Raw genomic sequence first — 21,789 nt, 5'->3', positions numbered from 1 at the left:
TTAAACAATGCCACTTTATATAATGTTTACATACCCTACATTACTCATCTCATATGTATATACTGTTCTCTATACCATCTACTGCATCTTGCCATCCATATATTTATATGTACATATTATTCATTCCTTTGTTGTTGAGAAATTGTTAGATTACTTGCATGGTCGGAACTAGAAGCACAAGCATTTCGCTACACTCACATTAACATTTGCTAACCATGTGTATGTGACCAATAAAATTTGATTTGATATGAAAAAAGAAGTCCAATAAGCTTGTCACGGTGCTGACTTTTGCCCAATACCTGCAGCAAAAGCCTCTACCCCGTCCTCTGGCTAGGCAGAGTACTTTAGGATTTTAGTTACTTCGGTGTAACAAGGGCCTTGCCGTGCGGCCCTACCAACCTTCCTATGTAATCGTAATGGCCCTTCGCGTGAGTTGGGTTTGTTCCTTCTTTCACGTTGTCACTCCCTTATTTTCCGGTCTAGTATGAGGCCTTGGATAGATATACTCCTATTTAAATATTCTTAAGCGTTATGGATTCCTCCTATATTTCCTTACCCTCAAGTTATCTTTACCTATGTATATATCAATACCTAATAACAACTCCTTGTAGTTATTATGCTCGTCAGCTAGTAGTCACTCGGAAACTAGTATTGGTATATGTTTTGACTCTCTTAAAAATATATTATTGTCCACACAATGAAATATTCTTTAGTGCAATCACTTTAACCTATAACCAGGGTCACTTTCTGTTCAGTGAGAGTGTCAAAGGCGTTTGCTCTCCAGATCGTTCATCTGGCCTAGTTGTCAAAGTTTCAAGCTTTTATTAAGTCACTCTGTTTTTTGTCTTATACACATCATTACAATTCAATGGTTATACAGTTTCTCAATACAACAATAATGCTCAATCAATCCTTAATGCTTTAAGCTATGCCAGATAATATTGCAAAACTTTAAATGCGTTAACACTTCTAACAATATTGACTAAATAGCAAAAATAGTTCAATTACCTTAAAGGCTCAGCCCCTTGGTCACTTTCCCGTAATCGGTATTCTCGCATCTATGACGCTAGATTCCGAATTCCAGTATCTTAATATCCTTACAACTCTGTGTATGGACTCAACTGTAAAGTAACTGGTACTTTGCTGTTTCCTTATATTGCCAATCACATCTGTACCTGATGTCTCACTGAGTGACTGCCACTTCGTCTGTATTCAAGAGGTGTTTAGACCTCTGTTTCGTAGACTCAGTCTCGGGGTCACCAAATTCAACCAAGTATATTCAGATAGTGATCCAATAAGTACTTAGGCAAAATAATCAAATTCTCTAATATTGTTCTAGTCCAACAAAAAGCGTATATCCTAATACTATTCACTTCCAACTCTGTGTATAGACTCAATTTATTGTAACTGGTACTTTGCTGTTTCCTTGTATTGCTAATCACATCTGTACCTGATGTCTCACTGAGTGACTGCCACTTCGTCTGTATTCAAGAGGTGTTTAGACCTCTGTGTTTCGTAGACTCAGTCTCGGGGTCACCAAATTCAACCAAGTATATTCAAATAATAATAATCCAGTTCTCAAATATTGTTATAGTCTAACAAAAAGAGTATAGTGCAATAGTAAATTTACCTGTGATGATCCTCCATATGAAGTCTGTCTCATATGTTAACGAGGATCACACTGTCTTATGATCTCTGTTCTCTTTATATACCTTTTTACAGGGGAAGTTCCCACTGGCGCTGTAGACCTACATAACCTTAGGCCTGTGTGTTAAACGGAAGCTTCCTATTATTACCATTTAATGTCATGCACTACTGACTCTCACATTGCTGCTTCCGTGTTACTGTTGGCTGATTCTACTCAATCATACCAGCTGGTTGTTTCTACCACTGGAGGTGGCGTAGGTGGTATGTCAAGCGTCAGCTGGGAGAAGTCTATGATAGGTATCTCCTCTGCTTCTCCCTGTTGTCCAGTTTCCGCAGGTGCGGTCCATGGTTCCATGAGGTCCTGTGAATGCCCTGTGTTGTTGTCCCCATTGCTTGATGGAGTGGGCAGATTCTTTTCATCTCTTGTCACAAGCTCTGGGTTGAATCGTACTGAGCAGATTGGCAGCAGTTGTCCGGGATAAAGGTTAGCTGATGACATCTAGCAGCGGCTAGCTGACTACTAGCCAGTAGCTAGTTAGCTGGCTAGCTTCTGTTGGGGGTTCTGGTTCTAAAGTAAAGAAAATATCAGATCCATACCACATTGGTTGAGGCGGGTTGCAGGAGGGTATGTTGAAGTTGGGGAAAGAAAAATCCCCAAAATATACTCGAAGATAAAATATATATATATACAGTGCCATGCGAAAGTATTCGGCCCCCTTGAACTTTGCGACCTTTTGCCACATTTCAGGCTTCAAACATAAAGATATAAAACTGTATTTTTTTGTGAAGAATCAACAACAAGTGGGACACAATCATGAAGTGGAACGACATTTATTGGATATTTCAAACTTTTTTAACAAATCAAAAACTGAAAAATTGGGCGTACAAAAACCAACATAGAAAAACAAACACAGACTGCCCATCCCAATTAAGTCCAGTTACAGCTTCTTTTGACAACGTTGAAACAAAAATTTTTATATAACCATCCAGGTGCACAGGTGAAATTATTTTCCATATTCCTAAACAAAATCACCAGTGCATGAACAATTGTAAAGGATTGCACGAATTAATATTTGTGGAAATTTATGACAAGATATAAAAACAGAAATTTTTATTGTGACCCTGTACACATGCCTTTATGCATTAATCAAATTTGTCTTCTCTTTATGCTTCGGGTCCACAGTCAGCATAAAGCTTCGGGGCTTTGTGTGAGCAAGCCCTACAAACAAATTGCTTGCGTTGTACACAGTTTTCGTGTGCTCCTGCCGTTTTCGTGTGCACCTGCCGCAGGTTTCGCATTGTCTCTTTGCGGATTTCGCATAGTCTCTTTTAGAGGTCGACCGATTAATCGGAATGGCCGATTAATTAGGGCCAATTTCAAGTTTTTCATAACAATCAAAAATCGGTATTTTTGGACACCGATTTTGCCGTTTAATTATTATTATTTTTTTACACTTTTATTTAATCTTTATTTAACTAAGCAAGTGAGTTAAGAACTCTTATTCTTATTTTCAATGACGGCCTAGGAACGGTGGGTTAACTGCCTGTTAAAGGGGCAGAACGATAGATTTTCACTTTGTAAGCTCAGGGAATCCAATCTTGCAACCTTACAGTTAACTAGTCCAACGCAATAACGACCTGGCTCTCTCTCGTTGCCCTCCACAAGGAGACTGCCTGTTACGCGAATGCAGTAAGCCAAGGTAAGTTGCTAGCTAGCATTAAACTTATTTTATAAAAAAACAATCAATCAATCATAATCACATGGTTGATGATATTACTAGATATTATCTAGCGTGTCCTGCGTTGCATATAATCTGACTGAGCATACAAGTATCTAAGTATCTGACTGAGCGGTGGTAGGCAGAAGCAGGCACGTAAACATTCACTCGCTCTGAGCCTTGGAGTGGTTGTTTCCCTTGCTCTGCATGAGTAACGCTACTTCGAGGGTGGCTGTTGTTGTTGTGTTCCTGGTTTGAGCCCAGGGAGGAGCGAGGAGAGGGACGGAAGCTATACTGTTACACTGGCAATACTAAAGTGCCTATAAGAACATCCATTAGTCAAAGGTTAATGAATGAAATACAAATGGTATAGAGGGAAATAGTCCTATAATTCCTATAATAACTACAACCTAAAACTTCTTACCTGATAATATTGAAGACTCATGTTAAAAGGAACCACCAGCTTATGTTCTCATGTTCTGAGCAAGGAACTTAAACGTTAGCTTTCTTGCATAGCACATATTGCACTTTTACTTTCTTCTCCAACACTTTTTGTTTTTGCATTATTTAAACCAAATTGAACATGTTTCATTATTTATTTGGGTCTAAATTGATTTTATTGATGTATTATATTAAGTTAAAATAAGTGTTCATTCAGTATGGTTGTAATTGTCATTATTACAAATAAATAAATAAAAATCGGCATCAGCTTTTTTGGTCCTCCGATAATAGGTATCGGTATCGGCGTTGAAAAATCATCGGTCGACTTCTAGTCTCTTTGAAGCGGTTGAGTGGCATGGCGTCTCTGAAAAGGTCCTCCTCATACTTGTTAGACAAAAAATGATGTTTTCGTTCAGCTCCTTTGTCTTGCTCACATTGTGGGAGAGGTTGTTGTCCTGGCACCACACTGCCATTTCTCTGAACACCTCCCTATTGGCTGTCTCATCGCTGTCAGTGATCAGGCCTACCACTGTTGTGTCATGCAATCGTGGGTGAACAGGGAGTACAGGAGGGGACTGAGCACGCACCCCTCAGGGGCCCCACTGTTGAGGATCAGTGGGGCAGATGTGTTGTTGCCTACCCTTACCACCTGGGGGAGGCCCGTCAGGAAGTCCAGGATCCAGTTGCAGAGGGAGGTGTTTAGTCCCAGGGTCTTTAGCTTAGTGATGAGCTTTGTGGGCAATATGGTGTTGAACGCTGCGCTGTAGTCTATGAACAGCATTCTCACATAGGTGTTCCTTTTGTCCAGGTGGGAAAGGGCAGTTGTGGACTGCGATTGAGGTTGCATCATCTATGGATCTGTTGGGGTGGTATGCAAAATGGAGTGGGTCTATGATTTCTGGGATGATGGTGTTGGTCTGAGTCATGACCAGCCTTTAATATTAGACATCGCAAACCAGCTGTTATTGACAAATCGACATGCACCACCACCCCTCGTCTTACCAGATGTAGCTGTTCTGTCCTGCCGATGCACGGGAAACTCAGCCAGCTCTATTTGATCCGTGTCGTCGTTCAGCCACGACTCGGTGAAGCATGATATTAGAGTTTTTAATGTCCCGTTGGTAGGATAATCTCGAACTGAGATCATCCAGTTTACACTCGCCGACAAATTCTCACAGGGCACCCAAATCTCTGCCCCCTGTATTTCTGTATTTTCTTCATGCGAATAACTTTAGCAGCAACATTATGTACAAAATAAGTTACAAACAATGCGGAAAATAACTAATATAACAGTACAGTTGTTTAGGAGCCTGTAAAACGGTAGCCATCCCCTCTGGCGACCATTATATTATATATTACTGTTTCACACTCACCTTCTCAGTTGGCTCTTTTCTGGTTTATCTGCGAAGTGGCTCCGGCATCGGAGGCTCGAAGTTAACATCAGACTATTCATTCTTCAAAGTTGATTTTAAGCTCAATATCCGATCCTCCATCCGACTCCAACTCTTCTAAATTCTGCAGCATTTGCAATACTGTCAGTGCATCCATTCGTTTGGTTCGTCTTGCCATTGTGAACTACACATGTTCTGTTGTACTCAGTGTCTGATTTGACTCTGAGGGGAAATTATATACCATATACCATTTCATAATAAAATAATTAGACTGCCCACAACATTACACTATTGTTCTAAATTCAATCATCCTCTTCACCCTCATCATTCAGATCAATCAAATTCAATAACCCTCATAATCATTCAATTCATTCAACACGTCATATGCACCATTATGAGTTTCTATCTGGTTTCTGTCGTCCATTCATCCATTGACCACAGAATATAATTTTTTAATGTTATTATGTTACTAGTTCTTGCTTAGTAGCCAGAGCAATTTGGTTATGTGCTGAATGCATGGACAGCAGGGATACTCTTGGGAAAAGTGACATTTTCAAATAGAGCTACATCTTCTTATATTTTGAGTTTGACAAAGTGTCATAGTTTCGATGGGCCGGCTTTGCATGCTGGCAGGCATCATTTGTTTCCTTCTCATCAACTTGGATAGAGTTAAGGATATGTTTTTGCATTATTCTAAAGGCCTACTGCAACACATAGCATGTTTTTGTTTTCCTTACAAAAAATGGATTAGTAATTGAGTTATAGTAAATAAAACAGTCTTGTAAACAGCCTCTTTTTACAAAGTAAAACGTTAAAGAGAATGGTATCAACTAGAGCTGACCCCATTTAGTTGATTGTTTGGTTGATAGGCTGTTGGTCAACCAAGATTTTAGTTGAGCAGTCGCAATTTATTGCATTTTTCATGGTGCACAAGACACCGGTCTGATTCGCGTCTCTCATTGGACTAATCAATTGCGAAGGCCACGGGGATGGCACAGTCGATCACGCTAAGACATGTGATACTGAAATTGTATATGGTTATAGTATGTAAAAAATAATGGTGCAACACTAATCTAATAATATTATTTTTGCGCTTTTTCCAGCGTTGGATATTGTTACTGTCTGCGGTTCTGAAACATCTTCAGTGTGCCATACAATTGGCTGACAGCCTAGCTATACTGGAAATTTAGAAATACAAGTTGAAATGATTTTTGAAGATATCCTGCAGTAAATGTTTGATACTAATTGCATTAGTTTCATTAACTGGGAAAAATACAATTCCAATTAAATTCCAAAGATTAAATGTTTTTACAATTCCAATTCAATTACATAATGAAAAGCTGTGAAAACGATCCAACATGTTTCTGATAGTACATTTTATTTTGGATACATGTTTTACGTGCCTGAAAGTGAAATACTGTCAGCTTTAATGCCGCTGAAGAAAATTGAGTATTTAGACAACACAACACGGTCCCTGGGCACTTATTTGCATTTTCTGAAGATCAAAGAAATACATCATATTTCTCCACTCCTGTTTCCGAGACAAAATGTGACTAGTTTCAGGAAATTAGTTATGTCGCTCATTACTACTTAACAGGAGCGCCATTTGAACTTAACATGTTTTTTTTCCCATCAAAATGCGTTTTTTTAAATGCCTTTTTGAACATGTGAATTGTCACGTGCCTTAATAACAAACGTTTATGCTGTCTGTAAATACAAATAAAATATTTAAATTACGAGCCTAGTTGGTTTAGCCACGGAAAAACTTTCACGTGCCTTAATAACAAACGTGTATGCTGTCTGTAAATACGAATAAAGTATTTAAATTACGAGCCTAGTAGGTTTAGCCACGGAAAAAGTCAGCAACCTTCCTGCTAGCCATGATTGGCTGAGATAATGAGTGGGCTGGACATGCCGAGAGATGAGTTTGGATTGGTCTGCCATGTAGCCCGCATCTGTCTATAATATGAGCTAGTCAGTATGTGTAGGTAATCCTTTCTAACGTGGCTTTTTTGAAAGATATCACGTAGTAGAACTGCGTAAGTGTTGCTTACCACTTTCTGGAGGACCAAGTTTTGGAATTAGTGTATGATAGCTAAGGAGATGGAGAAAATTCGGGCATTTGTTTGCATATATGCAGACTGAGTTGAAAGGCTGTTGTATAAAACACCTGTCAACGGATTACATCTTCAAAATAAGGGCAACCACGGCATCTGTGACAGAGACGGAGAAGCGTCCATCCATGTATACGGGTAAGAGAGTCTACCTAGCTACATGTTCAGATATTACACGTTTCTGATTTTGTCAGTGGTTTTCATTTCAAGTTAGTGTACTGTTAGCTAGCCAGCTAACTTTAGCTGGCTGGCTGGTTAGCTAACTGCAGATTCATGCAGGGTAGTAATGTTATGAGTTGGGATTATGGTTCATTGTTTAACTAGGTAGCTAAATGTCTAAACAAAAGACTGCAAGTAACTATTGCAAGTAACTATTTCAGTAGAATGTTTATGACATCACTGCGACAACTGTCGATAGACGTAGCTGGTAAATTCGCTTTGGCTGTCTACTCTGATTTCAGTGCACTCTCTTCTGTTTGCCAGAGCGCAGAATAACTGACGAATTTACAAATGCTCAACACCTGTTGAATATTGCCAGTGTCAGCAAAAAACACCGGCCAAAAAAACGTAATTAAATTGTTGCCAGCAGCACAGTTGCAGTCTCCAACACTCTGGATAACATGAAAACAGCCTAACCAGCTCTGCTACAGCGAGTAAAATGGTCAGAGTGAGCTGTTCTCTCGTTTGTGTCTGGAAGTAGCTAGCCAATGTTAGCCAGTTAGTTTTGGTGCTTGACTACTGCTGTTAGATCAGAACGCTCGGATCCACCCTACTTTTCATCCAGAGCGCCCAGTGTGCGCTCTAAAAGCTCAGGGAGCAAACGGACAATCTGACAACGAGTTTAGGAAAGCCCAGAGCACACTCTGGCACTCCAGATTAATACAGCAGGGAGTCCCATTGAGACTACAGGTGTGTTCGTAAATTTAAAGGTAAAATAAAAGTCGCCAGGCAAGCCAAAACTCCATCCCACCAAAACAGGCTGAAATTTCAGGTGGTCTTATCAAACAGCTCTTATGCTTAAAGGGCATTATCATACTTTTCACGAATTCCACAGTGTTGGGGCGGCAGGTAGTCTAGTGGTTAGATCATTGGGCCAGTAATCGAAAGGTTGCTGGATCGAATCCCTGAGCTGACAAGGTAAAAATATATTGTTCTGCCCCTGAGCAAGGCATTTAACCCACTGTTCCCCAGGCACCGAAGACTTGGATGTTGATTATGGCAAACTTCCGCACCGCTCTGATTCAGAGGGTTCGGGTTAAATGCGGAAGACACACTTCGGTTGAATGCATTGTTGTACAACTGACTAGGTATCCCCCTTTCCTACTCTGTCTCTCTCGCTTGCTCTCTACCGCACCTGCTGTCTCAACCTCTGAATGCTCGGCTATGAAAAGCAAACTGACATTTACTCCTGAGGTGCTGACCTGTTTTCCCTTCTACAACTACTGTGATTATTATTTTAGCATGCTTTTCGTCTATGAACGTTTGAACATCTTGAAGAACAATCTGGCCTTAATGGCCATGTACTATCATAATCTACCTCCTGCACAGCCAGAAGAGGACTGGCCGCCCCTCAGCGCCTGGTTTCGCTCTTAGGTTTCTTCCTAGGTTCTTGCCTTTTCTAGGGAGTTTTTGCCAGCCACCTTGTCACTACATCTGCATTGCTTGCTCTTTTGGGATTTTAGGCTGGGTTCTGTATAAGCACTTTGTGACATCTGCTGAGGTGTATGTGATTTGTGAAAATGGCTTTATGAATTAATTTGACTTGATGATATTCCAACTTCATAGTATGGAAATATATACACAATATGACAAAGTTTTTTGACACCTGCTCGCTTTGTACGCTGGGACATTGCCATGCAGAAACAGGAAAAGGCCTTCCACAAAGTTGGAAGCACAGCATTGTCTAGAATGTCAACCATGAAAAACAGCCCCAGACCATTATTCCTCCACCAAACTTTACAGTGGGCACTATGCATTGGGGCTGGTAGCGTTCTCCTGGCATCCGCCAAACCCAGATTCATCCATCGGACTGCCAGATGGGGAATCTTGATTTATCACTCCAGTGAACGCATTTCCACTGCTCCAGACTCCAATGGCGGCAAGCTTTACACCACTCCAGCCAACGCTTGGCATTGGGCATGGAGATCTGAGCCTTGAGTGCGGCTGCTCGGCCATGAAAACCCATTTGATGAAGCTCCCGATGAACAGTTCTTGTGAAAAGAAAATGTATGTGTGTGTATATGTATGAATGTTTATATATATATATATATATATATATATATATATATATATATATATATATATATATATATATATATATATATGAATATATGTGTATGTATATAGATATAAATTACCATTCAAAAGTTTGTTGTCACTTAGAAATGTCCTTGTTTTTGAAAGAAAAGGAAAAAATTTGTCCATTAAAAATAATATCAAATTGATCAGAAATACAATGTAGACATTAATGTTGTAAATGACTATTGTAGCTTGAAATGGCAGATTTTTAATGGAATATCTACATTTATCAGGAACCATCACTCCTCTGTTCCAATGGCACATTGTGTTAGCTAATCCAAGTTAATCATTATAAAAGGCTAATTGATCTTTAGAAAAGCCTTTGCAATTATGTTAGCACAGCTGAAAACTGTTGTCCTGATTAAAGAAGCAATAAATCTGGCCTTCTTTAGAGTAGTTGAGTATCTGGAGCATCAGTATTTGTGGGTTCGATTACAGGCTCAAAATAGCCAGAAACAAAGTACTTTCTTCTGAGACCTGTCAGTCTATTCTTGTTCTGAGAAATGAAGGCTATTCCATGCAAGAAATTGCCAAGAAACTGAAGATCTCGTACAACAGAACAGAGTAAACTGGCTCTAACCAGAATAGAAAGAGTGGGAAGTTGGAAGTTTACATACACTTAGGTTGGAGTCATTAACACATTGAACACAGTATATTCCGTCTTAAATTTTATCGATTATTTACGTTTTAGGGTATTTAACGTTGGATTAGGAAAGTTGTTTGAAATGTTTGGACCACGTTTACAGGTAACTTATTAGGTACTTTGTAGTCATGTTGGGCGAGTTGGAACCGGTGTATTTCTGAATCAAACGCGCCAAATAAATGGACATTTTGGGGATATAAAGAAGGGATTTATCGAACAAAAGGACCATTTGTGATGTTTTTGGGAGATTTTGGAGTGCCAACAGAAGAAGATCTTCAAAGGTAAGGAATTAATTATATCTTTATTTCTGACTTTTGTGTCGCACCTGCCTGGTAGATATATTTTTTTCATGTGTTGGTATGCGGGGCGCTGTCCTCAGATAATCGCATGGTTTGCTTTTGCCGTAAATCCTTTTTGAAATCTGACATGGCGGCTGGATTTACAACAACCGACTTGTTGCTTTAGTTTGATGTATTACACTTGTGATTTTATGAAAGTTAAATATTTATAGTTGACTGTGCCTTTAAACAGTTTGGAAAATTCCAGAAAATTATGTCATGACTTTAGAAGCTTCTGATAAGCTAATTGACAACATTTGAGTCATTTGGAGGTGTACCTGTGGATGTATTTCAAGGCCTACCTTCAAACTCAGTGCCTCTTTGCTTGACATCATGGGAAAATCAAATGAAATCAGCCAAGACCTCAGAAAAAACATTGTAGACCTCCACAAGTCTGGTTCATCCTTGGGAGCAATTTCCAAACGCCTGAAGGTATCACGTTCATCTGTACAAACAGTAGTACACAAGTATAAACACCATGGGACAACACAGCCGTCACCCCGCTCAGGAAGGAGACGCGTTCTGTCTCCTAGAGATGAATGTACTTTGGTGCGAAAAGTGCAAGTCAATCCCAGAACAACAGCAAAGGACCTTGTGAAGATGCTGGAGGAAAGGTACAAAAGTATCAATATCCACAGTCCTATATCGACATAAACTGAAAGGCCGTTCAGCAAGGAAGAAGCCACTGCTCCAAAACCGCCATAAAATAGCCAGAATACGGTTTGCAACTGCACATGGAGGCAAAGATCGACAAAGATGTCCTCTGGCCTGATGAAACAAAAAATAGAACTCTTTGGCCATAATGACCATCGTTATGTTTGGAGGAAAAAGAGGGATGCTTGCAAGCCGAAGAATACCATCCCAACCGTGAAGCATGTGGGTGGCAGCACCATGTTGTGGGGGTGCTTTGCTGCAGGAGGGACTGGTGCCCGTCACAAAATAGATGGCAACATGAGGGAGGAAAATGATGTGCATATATTGAAGCAACATCTCAAGACCGCAGTCAGGAAGTTAAAGCTTGGTCACAGATGGGTCTTCCAAATGGACAATGACCACAAGCATACTTCCAAAGTTGTGGCAAAATGGCTTTAGGACAACAAAGTCAAGGTATTGGAGTGGCCATCACAAAGCCCTGACCTCAATCCTATAGAAAATGTGTGGGCAGAACTGAAAAAGCGTGTGCGAGCAAGGAGACCTACAAACCTTACTCAGTTACACCAGCTCTGTCAGGAGGAATGGTCCAAAATTCACCCAACTTATTGTGGTACGCTTGTGGAAGGCTACCTTAAAAGTTTGACCCAAGTTAAACAATGTAAAGGCAATGCTAAAAAATACTAATTGAGTGTATGTAAACTTCTGACCCACTGGGAATGTGATGAAAGAAATAAAAGCTGTTATAAATCATTCTCCTATTTTAATGACATTTCACATTCTTAACATAAAGTGGTGATCCTAACTGACATATGTAATAGAATTAAATGTCAGGAGTTGTGAAAAACTGAGTTTAAATATTTGGCTAAGGTGTATGTAAACTTCCAACTGTATCTCTTTTTTTCTCTCTCCACCTCCCTCTCTGCATTTCTCTCTCTTCATCTTCCCCTCCTCCAGACCATATCCCAGAAGATCTATGTGACCCCTTCTACACGGACCAGTATGAGCAGGAGCACATCAAGCCGCCCGTCATCAGACTGCTGCTGTCCGGGGAGCTGTACTGCCGTGTCTGCGGCCTCATCCTGAAGGGCGAGCAGGCCTCAGCGCTCCAGTCCCACCTGTCCGTCATCCAGGCCCTCTCCCGGAAAGGCATCTACGTCCTGGAGAGCGACAACAACCCAGTCTCTGACGGTGACTTGGACTGTAGCCCCATCAAGATGGTGAGTAGAACGTACTGGGCTGGATAGAGAGTTGTAGTTGGGGATTATGGGTTTGAGGTTTAGGACTGGGAAAGCTTGGTGTGGGAGGGTATGTCTGCATCCATATTTGGGTCTGGCTTTTGAAGTTTTCATTTTTCTCCCCCACAGTTTTATTGATACAAATGAAGTCACCCTAATAAAATGTTTGTATACCAGATAGGAGATAGGAAATATCAAGCACTCTGTTTTGTTTTTATACTTTTAGTGCAGCAGCTATGCATGGTGGTGTTTACAACAGTAAATGTGGTGCTACAGTGACAGTTTTGTAAATCCTGTCAGTAGTAGGGGAACGATTGGGAAGGAAGGCCATCTATCTGCTTTGACCCTGCCTTCTGGCCAAATTAGCAGCACAGCCACCAGCACTGTGTGTGTTAGTAAGAATTGTAACACATCGTGTACGTGTGTTTTTGTTTTACTATACTTTAGGGGTGTAACCCGGGTTTTGTACGTAATTGCGTTTTTTGAGTCACGTTTCGGGTACATCGGGAAAATTAATTGCCAAAAGCTCCCTCTTTTAAGGATTTTTTTTTTGGTACCATCTTTGAAATGCAAGAGAAAGGCCATAATGTATTATTCCAGCCCAGGCGTAATTTAGATATGGACACTAGATGGCAGCAGTGTATGTGCAATTGTTTTTGACTGATCCAATGAACCATTGCATTTATGTTCAAAATGTTGTGTCAAGACTGCCCAAATGTGCCTAATTGGTTTATTAATAACTTTTTAAGTTCATAACTGTCCACTCTCCTCATACAATAGCATGGTATTCTTTCACTGTACTAGCTATTGTAAATTGGACAGTGCAGTTAGATTAACATGAATTTAAGCTTTCTGCCAATATCAGATATCTCTATGTCCTGGGAAATGTTCTTGTTACTTTAAACCCCATGCTAATCACATTAGAGCACATTAGCTCAACCGTCCCGTGGGTGGGACACCGATCTGTAGAGATCCAGAATTAATTTGAGTTCATTTAAGAAAATCCAAAGTGTTGGTATTCCTGATTCCATATATGATCATGAGTCATATAATGCCTGATGAGAGCACAATCAGGAATACCAACACATTGTGAAATGGTTTGTCGAGATTGGTGTGGAAGAACTTGACTGGCCTGCACAGAGCCCTGACCTCAACCCCATTGAACACCTTTGGGATGAATTGGAACACCGACTGCGGCTGTTATAGCAGCAAAGGGGGGACCAACTCCATATTAATATCCATGATTTTGTAATGAGATGTTCGACGAGAAGGTGTCCACATACTTCTGGTCGTGTGTGTGTGTGTGTGTGTGTGTGTGTGTGTATATATAAGAATAGTGAATACATCAAAAAATGAAATAACACATGTGGTATCATGTAATAACAAAAAAAAGTGTTAAACAAATCAAAATATATTTTATGTTTGAGATTCTTCAACGTAGACACCCTTTGCCTTGATGACAGCTTTGCACACTCTTGGTATTCTCTCAACCAGCTTCACCTGGAATGCTTTTCCAACCGTCTTGAAGGAGTTCCCACATATGCTGAGCACTTGTTGGCTGCTTTTCCTTTACTCTGTGGTCCAACTCATTCCAAACCATCTCAATTGGGTTGAGGTCAGGGGATTGTGGAGGCCAGGTCATCTGATCAGCACTCCATCACTCTCCTTCTTAGTCAAATAGCCCGGAGGTGTGTTGGGTCATTGTCCTGTTGAAAAACAAATGATAGTCCCAATGTGCGCAAACCAGGGGGGATGGTGTATCACTGCAGAATGCTGTGGTAGCCATGCTGGTTAAGTGTGCCTTGAATTCTAAATAAATCACAGACAGTGTCACCAGCAAAGCATCCCACACCATCACACCATCTCCTCAATGCATCACAGTGGGAACCACACATGCTTGGCGGTTGGAACCCGAAATCTCAAAGGACATATTTCCACCGGTTGAATGTCCATTGCTCGTGTTTCTTGGCCCAAGCAAGTCTCTTCTTATTATTGTTGTCCTTCAGTAGTGGTGTCTTTGCTACAATTCAATCGTGAAAGCCTGATTTACACAGTCTCCTCTGAACAGTTGATGTTGAGATGTGTCTGTTACTTGAACTCTGTGAAGCATTTATTTGGGCGGTTGGTAACTCTAATGAACTTATCCTCTGCAGCAGAGGTAACTCTGGGTCTTCCTTTCCTGTGGCGGTCCTCATGAGGGGCGGCAGGGTAGCCTAGTGGTTAGAGCGTTGGACTAGTAACCGGAAGGTTGCGAGTTCAAACCCCCGAGCTGACAAGGTACAAATCTGTCGTTCTGCCCCTGAACAGGCAGTTAACCCACTGTTCCCAGGCCGTCATTGAAAATAAGAATTTGTTCTTAACTGACTTGCCTGGTTAAATAAAGGTAAAAAAAAAAATAAAAAAAAAAAAGAGAGCCAGTTTCATCATAGTGCTTGATGGTTTTTGCGACTGCATTTGAAGATACTTTCAAAGTCCTTGAAATTTCCCGGATTGACTGACCTTCATGTTTTAAGGTAATGATGGACTGTCATTTCCCTTTGCTTATTTGACCTGTTTTTGCCATAATATGGACTTGGTCTTTTACCAAATAGGGCTCTCTTCTATATACCACCCCTACCTTGTCACAACACAACTGATTGGTTCAAACGCATTAAGAAGGAAAGAAATTCCACAAATTAACTTTTAACAAGGCACACGTGTTAATTGAAATGCATTTCAGGTGTGTCATGTATTTCTAGGAGTGGTGGGTGTAGAGTCAGGCGCAGAGAGCAAGCTTCCAAAGAAATGTGTTTATTGCGCATAGTCTAGCCAAACAAAAAGGCAATGCCCATAGAACATGTCTCCAAAACAGGGAAAGAACATAATACGCAGGCGAAAAAAACAACAGCACCACTGACAGTAAGGAAAAGCCCGCACAACAGCAAGCGGGCACTAGAAGTTTAAATAGACCACATAATGAACCAAAATGAGCAAAAGTTGAAAACAATCAAGACAAAACAAACAGAAAGGAAAAATGGATAGGTGGCAGCTAGTAGACCGGTGACGGCGACCGCCAAGCGCCGCCCGAACAGGGAGAGGAGCCACCTTTGGTGGAAGTCGTGACAAGGTGACCACCTCATGAAACTGGTTGAGAGAATGCCAAGAGTGTACAAAGCTGTCAGCAAGGCAAAGGGTGGCTACTTTTAAGAATCTAAAATGTATTTTGATTTGTTTAACACTTTTTTGGTTTACTACATGAAACCATATGTATTATTTCATAGTTCTGATGTCTTCACTATTATCCTACAATGTAGAAAATAGTAAAAATAAAGAAAAACCCTTGAATGAGTAGGTGTGTCCAGATTTGGCAGGTACTGTAATATACTGTATTTTAATCGATGCCACTTCGACATTGCTCATCCTAATTTTCATATATTTCTTAATTCCATTCTTTTACTTTCAATTTGTGTTTATTGTTGTGAATTTTTACATACTACTGCACTGTTGGAGCTAGGAACGCAATAACATCTGTGACCAACAACATTTGATTGTGTGATTAATAAGATGCATAATGAATATACACACAGGCGAGTCAATTTAAGTACACCAAATTATGCAAATTAAACCATAGACCGATAAGCATGACCCGTCTAATGTATTTACATCAACTGGTATTTCTATCAATGAATAGGCAAAAAAAAAAACATTATTTGACAATGGGACATTTTTATTGGCTTTTCTATAAAGAAAAATCAAGCCAAAAGCCGGCTATTAACAGCTAACGGAAACCCTGCCCCGGTGATGTGTTGGGCTGACTGCACCACCCTCTGGAGAGCCCTGCGGTTGTGCACGGTGCAATTGCCCTTGCCAGGCGGTGATACAGCCCGACAGGATGCTCTCAATTGTGCATTTTTGTGTGAGTGTCTTAGGGGCAAGCCGAATTTCTTCAGCCTCCTGATGTTACGCCGTCTTCATCACATCTGTGAGGATGGACCATTTCAGGTTGTCTGTGATGTGCACGCTGAGGAAATTGAAGCTTATTTTTGTTTTATCTTCCTGTTAAAGGGCTGATGTAATCTTTGGTGTACGCATAAATTGTCTGAGAAATTACAGGAAATAAATGTAGCTTGGGCTAAGGCCAGACGGACTGATTCTACTGATTGGCAGTCCTTCAGACATTTGGGAAATAGATGCCTATCCCTGGTTAAAAAAGTTAAATCAACATATTTCTTGAATTGTGTATCAGAGTTGTTGTAATCCAGACAATTTCTGAAATGTGGTCAAATCTTTAAAACTAAACCACCCCCTTGTTGCCCCGGCAGGTTTTGACAGCCTCTGGTCCCATTTTAGACTAAATGGAGATTTGAGATGCTTTTAATAACCATTTTGCTTCATCTGGCCACCTGTTTAGAAGGATCATCTCTGAAAATTGAAACATCCTTTAGTCACATCAGAACAGATTGTAGAGAATGATGCATTAACAGACTGACATACTTTATTTTCATTTCAACCCTTTGATGTCTATGATGTACTAAGTACTTTGCTAAGGATTGATGTTAAAAAACAACAGCATAGGGACTGATTCAGTCGATCTCTTCTTACTGCAGCTCTGCCCCACTTATTGCAGAACCAATTGTTTCTGGTGTTATCCCTATGATCTGGCAAGCAGCCAATGTAAGGAGATCTTTATGACTTAGATAACTACAGTCCAATTTCCAAATGATCTTGCCTTTCCAAAGTTTTAGAATCCATTAACAACTTTCAGCTAAATACTTTAACTTCTCACTCTATTTTTAATGTGCACCAATCCAGTTTTAGACCTGGACATAGCACAGCTTCAGCTGCTACGCTTATTTTAGGTGTATTAAATTGCTTGGATCCTAAAAATAATTGTGCTGCCTTATTTATAGACCTTTCCAAGGCCTTTAATACCATTTACTGTATCATCAAGTAGTTTGACAATTGTCAGACAGAAATCAATGTGTGATCTCTGGTATTTCCTGGATATTACAAAAGGTTACCGCAGGGGTCGGTACTGAGACCAGTTCTCTTTAATATTTATATAAATAATATTGGTCTATATGCCGTTGCCCCAACGGTTGACCAGGATATGTTAGAGCTGCAATCTGACATTGTTAATTTACAGAAAGCCCTGGTTGTTTTAAAAATTGTACTTAATGCAGGTAAGACTAAATGCAGGTTTAAAAACTCTAATTGCCTAATTTCATTGCTAATGTATAAAATAATGCACTACCAAACTCGTTCACAGGATTGGTTAACTCTTGAGGTCCTCTGGTGAATCCTCCTTTAATTTTAATGCCACGCATTGTTGGAAAAACCTACAAAATTATTTGCGTCTTGATTCCCTGGTGCCGCTAGGGCAGTTTAGGACTCTGGCGTTGAATTAATTAATTACAGTTGTTTCAATTAATGATAGTGTTTTATTTGTTGAAATTGTGATGTTGAGGTTGTCTTGTGGTTATTTGTATTCTTGTTTTAATTGTAATGTAAATTGTTCTTCCTGTTGTGAGAATTTTTGTACTCAGGGTACCATTTGGAATGAGACCTTGGTCTCAATTGGGCAACACTGAATAAATATGTAAGTTCATACATTTTCACCACCCTCTCCACTGCGGATTGGGGGGTTCTCTCTCTGTCTCCTGAAGTCCACGATCAGCTCCTTCGTTTTGTTGACATGGAGGGAGGAGGTATCTTTTTTAGTAAGTTTTTTTCTGCCAGACAATTCTCTCAAGATTCTATTTGATCTTTGGCAAACCTGTGACCGCAACATTTATTGCCACTCGTGGCAAACAGTTTACCAGGAGCCGTTTCTGGTAGTGATGCACCGACATGACATTTTTGGCCGATACCGATATCCTATATTTTCCTTGCCAAAAAATAAAACCGATATTTAAAATTTTAGTGGCCTTTTAAGCATTCTAGTGCAGTTAAATAGGTAACACACACACACATGGATGCAGCGGTCTAAGGCACTGCATCTCAGTGCAAGAGGCATAACAACAGTCCCTGGTTCAAATCTAGGCTGTATCACATCCGGCCGTGTTTAGGAGTCCCATAGGGCAACGCACAATTGGGCAACGCACAATTGGCCCAGCATCGTCCGGGCCATCATTGTAAATAAGAATTTGTTCTTAACTGACTTGCCTAGTTAAATAAAGGTTACACACACACACACACACACACACTAACCAAAAAGGTATTTTGTTGGCATTTATGAATGTCCCCCTTACCAATAAAACATAATCAAAACCTTATTTCTTTCACTTACTTGCTGTGTTGTTTCATTGTTCAGTCGTTTCATTCTCAACCAGGATTTCTATGGAACGCCATTTGGGTCTTTGCATGTCAAAAAAGCTTGTTGCCCAATCAGGACCTGAATATGACTGCACGTCACATAATAATTTAACACATTCACGTTCATTAATTGTTTACGTAGTTATTACACATCGATTAAACTCACTCGTATTTCATATGTCACAATGATTTATCGGTATGTATTCTATGTTGCTGGTAAAGTTGTCTCGCGCACCTACAGTGCTGGTCATAAAACAAAACTAGCTAGCTCATAGATGCAAACAATGTTTTTCCCCAAAAACATAGCAAAACGACAATCTGTTTCGGTAGCTATAGCTAGCTAACTAACTATATAGCTAGGTGTCATCTAAAATAACCCTAATTTATAAGGACAGTTCTTATTTGATTAATGGTGGTTGGACCCATCTATGTGAAGCTAGCCACAATAAGGATTAGCCACAATAGTGGACTTTGTGGTTAGCCTTCAAAATAAAAAGCATAATTCTACTATTTGTATTCATTTACATCACTGTCAATTAAATACTTTTATTTTGAAGGCAAACTGCAAATTCCACTATTGTGCCTAATCCTTATTGTGGCTAGCTTCACAACACATAACCCGGTCTGGTCGAGCCTCACTAGCCAGCTGCTTATAACGTTAGCTTTGGGCAACAGGGTTAAGTAGCTGGCTAGCTATTTATTTTCATGAACTGAAGTTCAATTTCCATAGGCAAACAACAAATGGCAACCTAGCTAATACTTAGTCACAAGGATTCCCAAATCCTTGCTAAGAATAATGAAATTGACTGCAGTTTCTAATGGTCATTGTTTTCAGGCTGGTGGTATTGGTGCTAGCTAGGTACCAAGCTAAAGCTATATACCCCAGAAGTTGCAGTCGAACAAATGATGCTTTTTTACCAACGCGGTATTGTAAACACATCGTTTGTGTCCGGGGTTTGCTTGTTTGCAGACAGTTTTGTACAGCTTTGACAGTGCTACTGTATCTTTTTTGACTCGCAAAGACTCAAATGGCATTCCATAATATGTATGCCGTGAAGCTAATAGCAGAGACGCTATTACTTTGTAACTCTGATAGGGCAACATCTGAAAAATAGCGCACTTGGTAGTGTGGTACCGGTGCTCGATCAGTCGGCGAAAGCCAACATCACCCACGCCAGAGAACTGTTGATTGTCAGGGGCAATGAATTCCATTATCTTGGCTTTAATGGATTTCGCCTTTGAGTTGTCTCGCTGATATTTTCTTACTCTTTCAAATGACTGTTCGACTTGTTGACTTCTAGATCCACACAACAGACATTGTGTGGGATAGGTTATGAATGCTGTGTTGCATCGTGTAGCGCAAAATTTTACGTGGCGCCATTACGTCATGTACCTGATTATATAGGTATGCACGGTAGCTTTGACATCGGTGTTAAGCTAGACATTCCGATATGTTCACCGATATATCGTGCAACCCTAGTTTCTGGTGAGCACATGAGTTCCAAGACCAGTAACCGTTGATGATGTTGGAAAATGGAAATCAAGCTATCTAGCTAGCTACAGTATCTACCAAAGTTGTCTGGTGAGTGTCTAAGTTATTCAACTTGAACATTTTATTAGCTAAATGATGTCTAGTTAGCAATGTCATGTTTTATGGGATAGAGTGAAACACATTTTGTTGATACCAGTTTAAATCTGTCAGCGCCACTGATTGACTGGCTAACGCTTAGCTAGTTAACGTTAGCTATTATATTTTTGCACAATTCATGTGATAGGTAACTACCGTTAGCTAGCTAACTAATGATTTCCCTAAACACATTTTTTTGGTGAACACGTTGCTGTCTTTTGGTACAATTATGCATATCAATAGCACAATAGCTAAGGCAGCTAGCTAGCAACAATATGAGTTGATTTGACATCAAAGCAAAACGTAACTTTTGAAGATTGATACCCTTGACCTACCCATGGTGTTGGGAGAGGCTGTATTGGGAGGAGGATGCATCAACACCCTGGAAATATGTTTGTGGTGCACTCACAACTGTTTTTGAGTGATAAATGAGTATCGTTTTCAAGATTGATAAGGTAAGTAAATGCATGTATTCATTCTCATAAATGTAGCCCATACATTCATTCTTTGTAACAATTGGATCTTTCATTGCTTTAAATTGGGGCTACAGGTAGCCTAGTGGTTAGTGTTGGGCCAGTAACCGAAAGGTTGCTAGATCAAATCTCCGAGCTGACAAGGTAAAAAATCTCTCGTTCTGCCCCTGAACAAGGCAGTTAGCCCACTGTTTACCGATAGGCCGTCATTGTAAATAAGAATTTGTTCTTAACTGACTTGCCTAGTTAAATAAATAAAAACTAGTAGCTAGCTCGTATTGATCATGTTGTTCCTTCTCTCTTTCTAGAAGCAATCAGTTACAAAAATAAAGGTTTAGGCCTTCAATCAAACTGAGAACAGAGAATTATGTGTTCACCAGACAGGTCAAGGCTTATTGTATGTAAGGCTTTGAGATGTAAATTACACAAAAACAAAAAATAATTGGGTTGTTTGAATGACCCAATTGCTGGGTTGAAGGCATTGGGTTGTTTTCTGTAAGTACAGCAAGGTTGGGTTGTTTGTGCTGGGCTATTAAGGTTGGGCTATGACTATTTGACCCAGCAAGTGGGTTAATTCTCCACCCACCAACATGTGAAGTACACCAGAATAATGTGACTGATAAGTGGAAAACGGCTAACATTATTTTGACAGACTAATGTTGCTTTGGCTGACTGAAAACCGTGGAAACAGTAAGTAACAAATGTTGTAAATTATGAATTTGATGGTCATTCAGGTTAAATAGGTTGTCCTATCATAATTAGGTAGCTAGCTAATGTTAGCTTGTGCATTAGTTAGCTCTCAACCGTTAGCTAGCTAGCAATTTCCTGTGCTAATATCGCTAGCTGTGGTAACGTTTGCAAGCTAGCGACCATGCAAGTATTCTAGTTTACTGAAGTGTTGTCGTGGAATATAACG

At 40.1% G+C, this 21,789-nt stretch overlaps 1 protein-coding gene across 3 annotated transcripts in view; it reads left to right on the top strand.

The window, feature by feature from the left end:
• LOC110523989 (calmodulin-regulated spectrin-associated protein 1-B) overlaps positions 1–21,789 on the top strand; it is a 117,568-nt gene that overhangs the window by 8,008 nt on the left and 87,771 nt on the right. For all 3 annotated transcript variants that reach the window (XM_021603235.2, XM_021603234.2, XM_021603236.2), the window contains exon 3: positions 12,199–12,461. In XM_021603235.2, the coding sequence (XP_021458910.2) occupies positions 12,199–12,461 (263 nt within the window). The remainder of the gene's footprint in view (positions 1–12,198; positions 12,462–21,789) is intronic.

Source organism: Oncorhynchus mykiss, chromosome 5 (genome assembly GCF_013265735.2).
Source record: "Oncorhynchus mykiss isolate Arlee chromosome 5, USDA_OmykA_1.1, whole genome shotgun sequence".
Taxonomy (NCBI): domain Eukaryota; kingdom Metazoa; phylum Chordata; class Actinopteri; order Salmoniformes; family Salmonidae; genus Oncorhynchus; species Oncorhynchus mykiss.
Note: the sequence above shows the minus strand (reverse complement) of the source record. Positions and strands in the feature narration are given on the sequence as shown.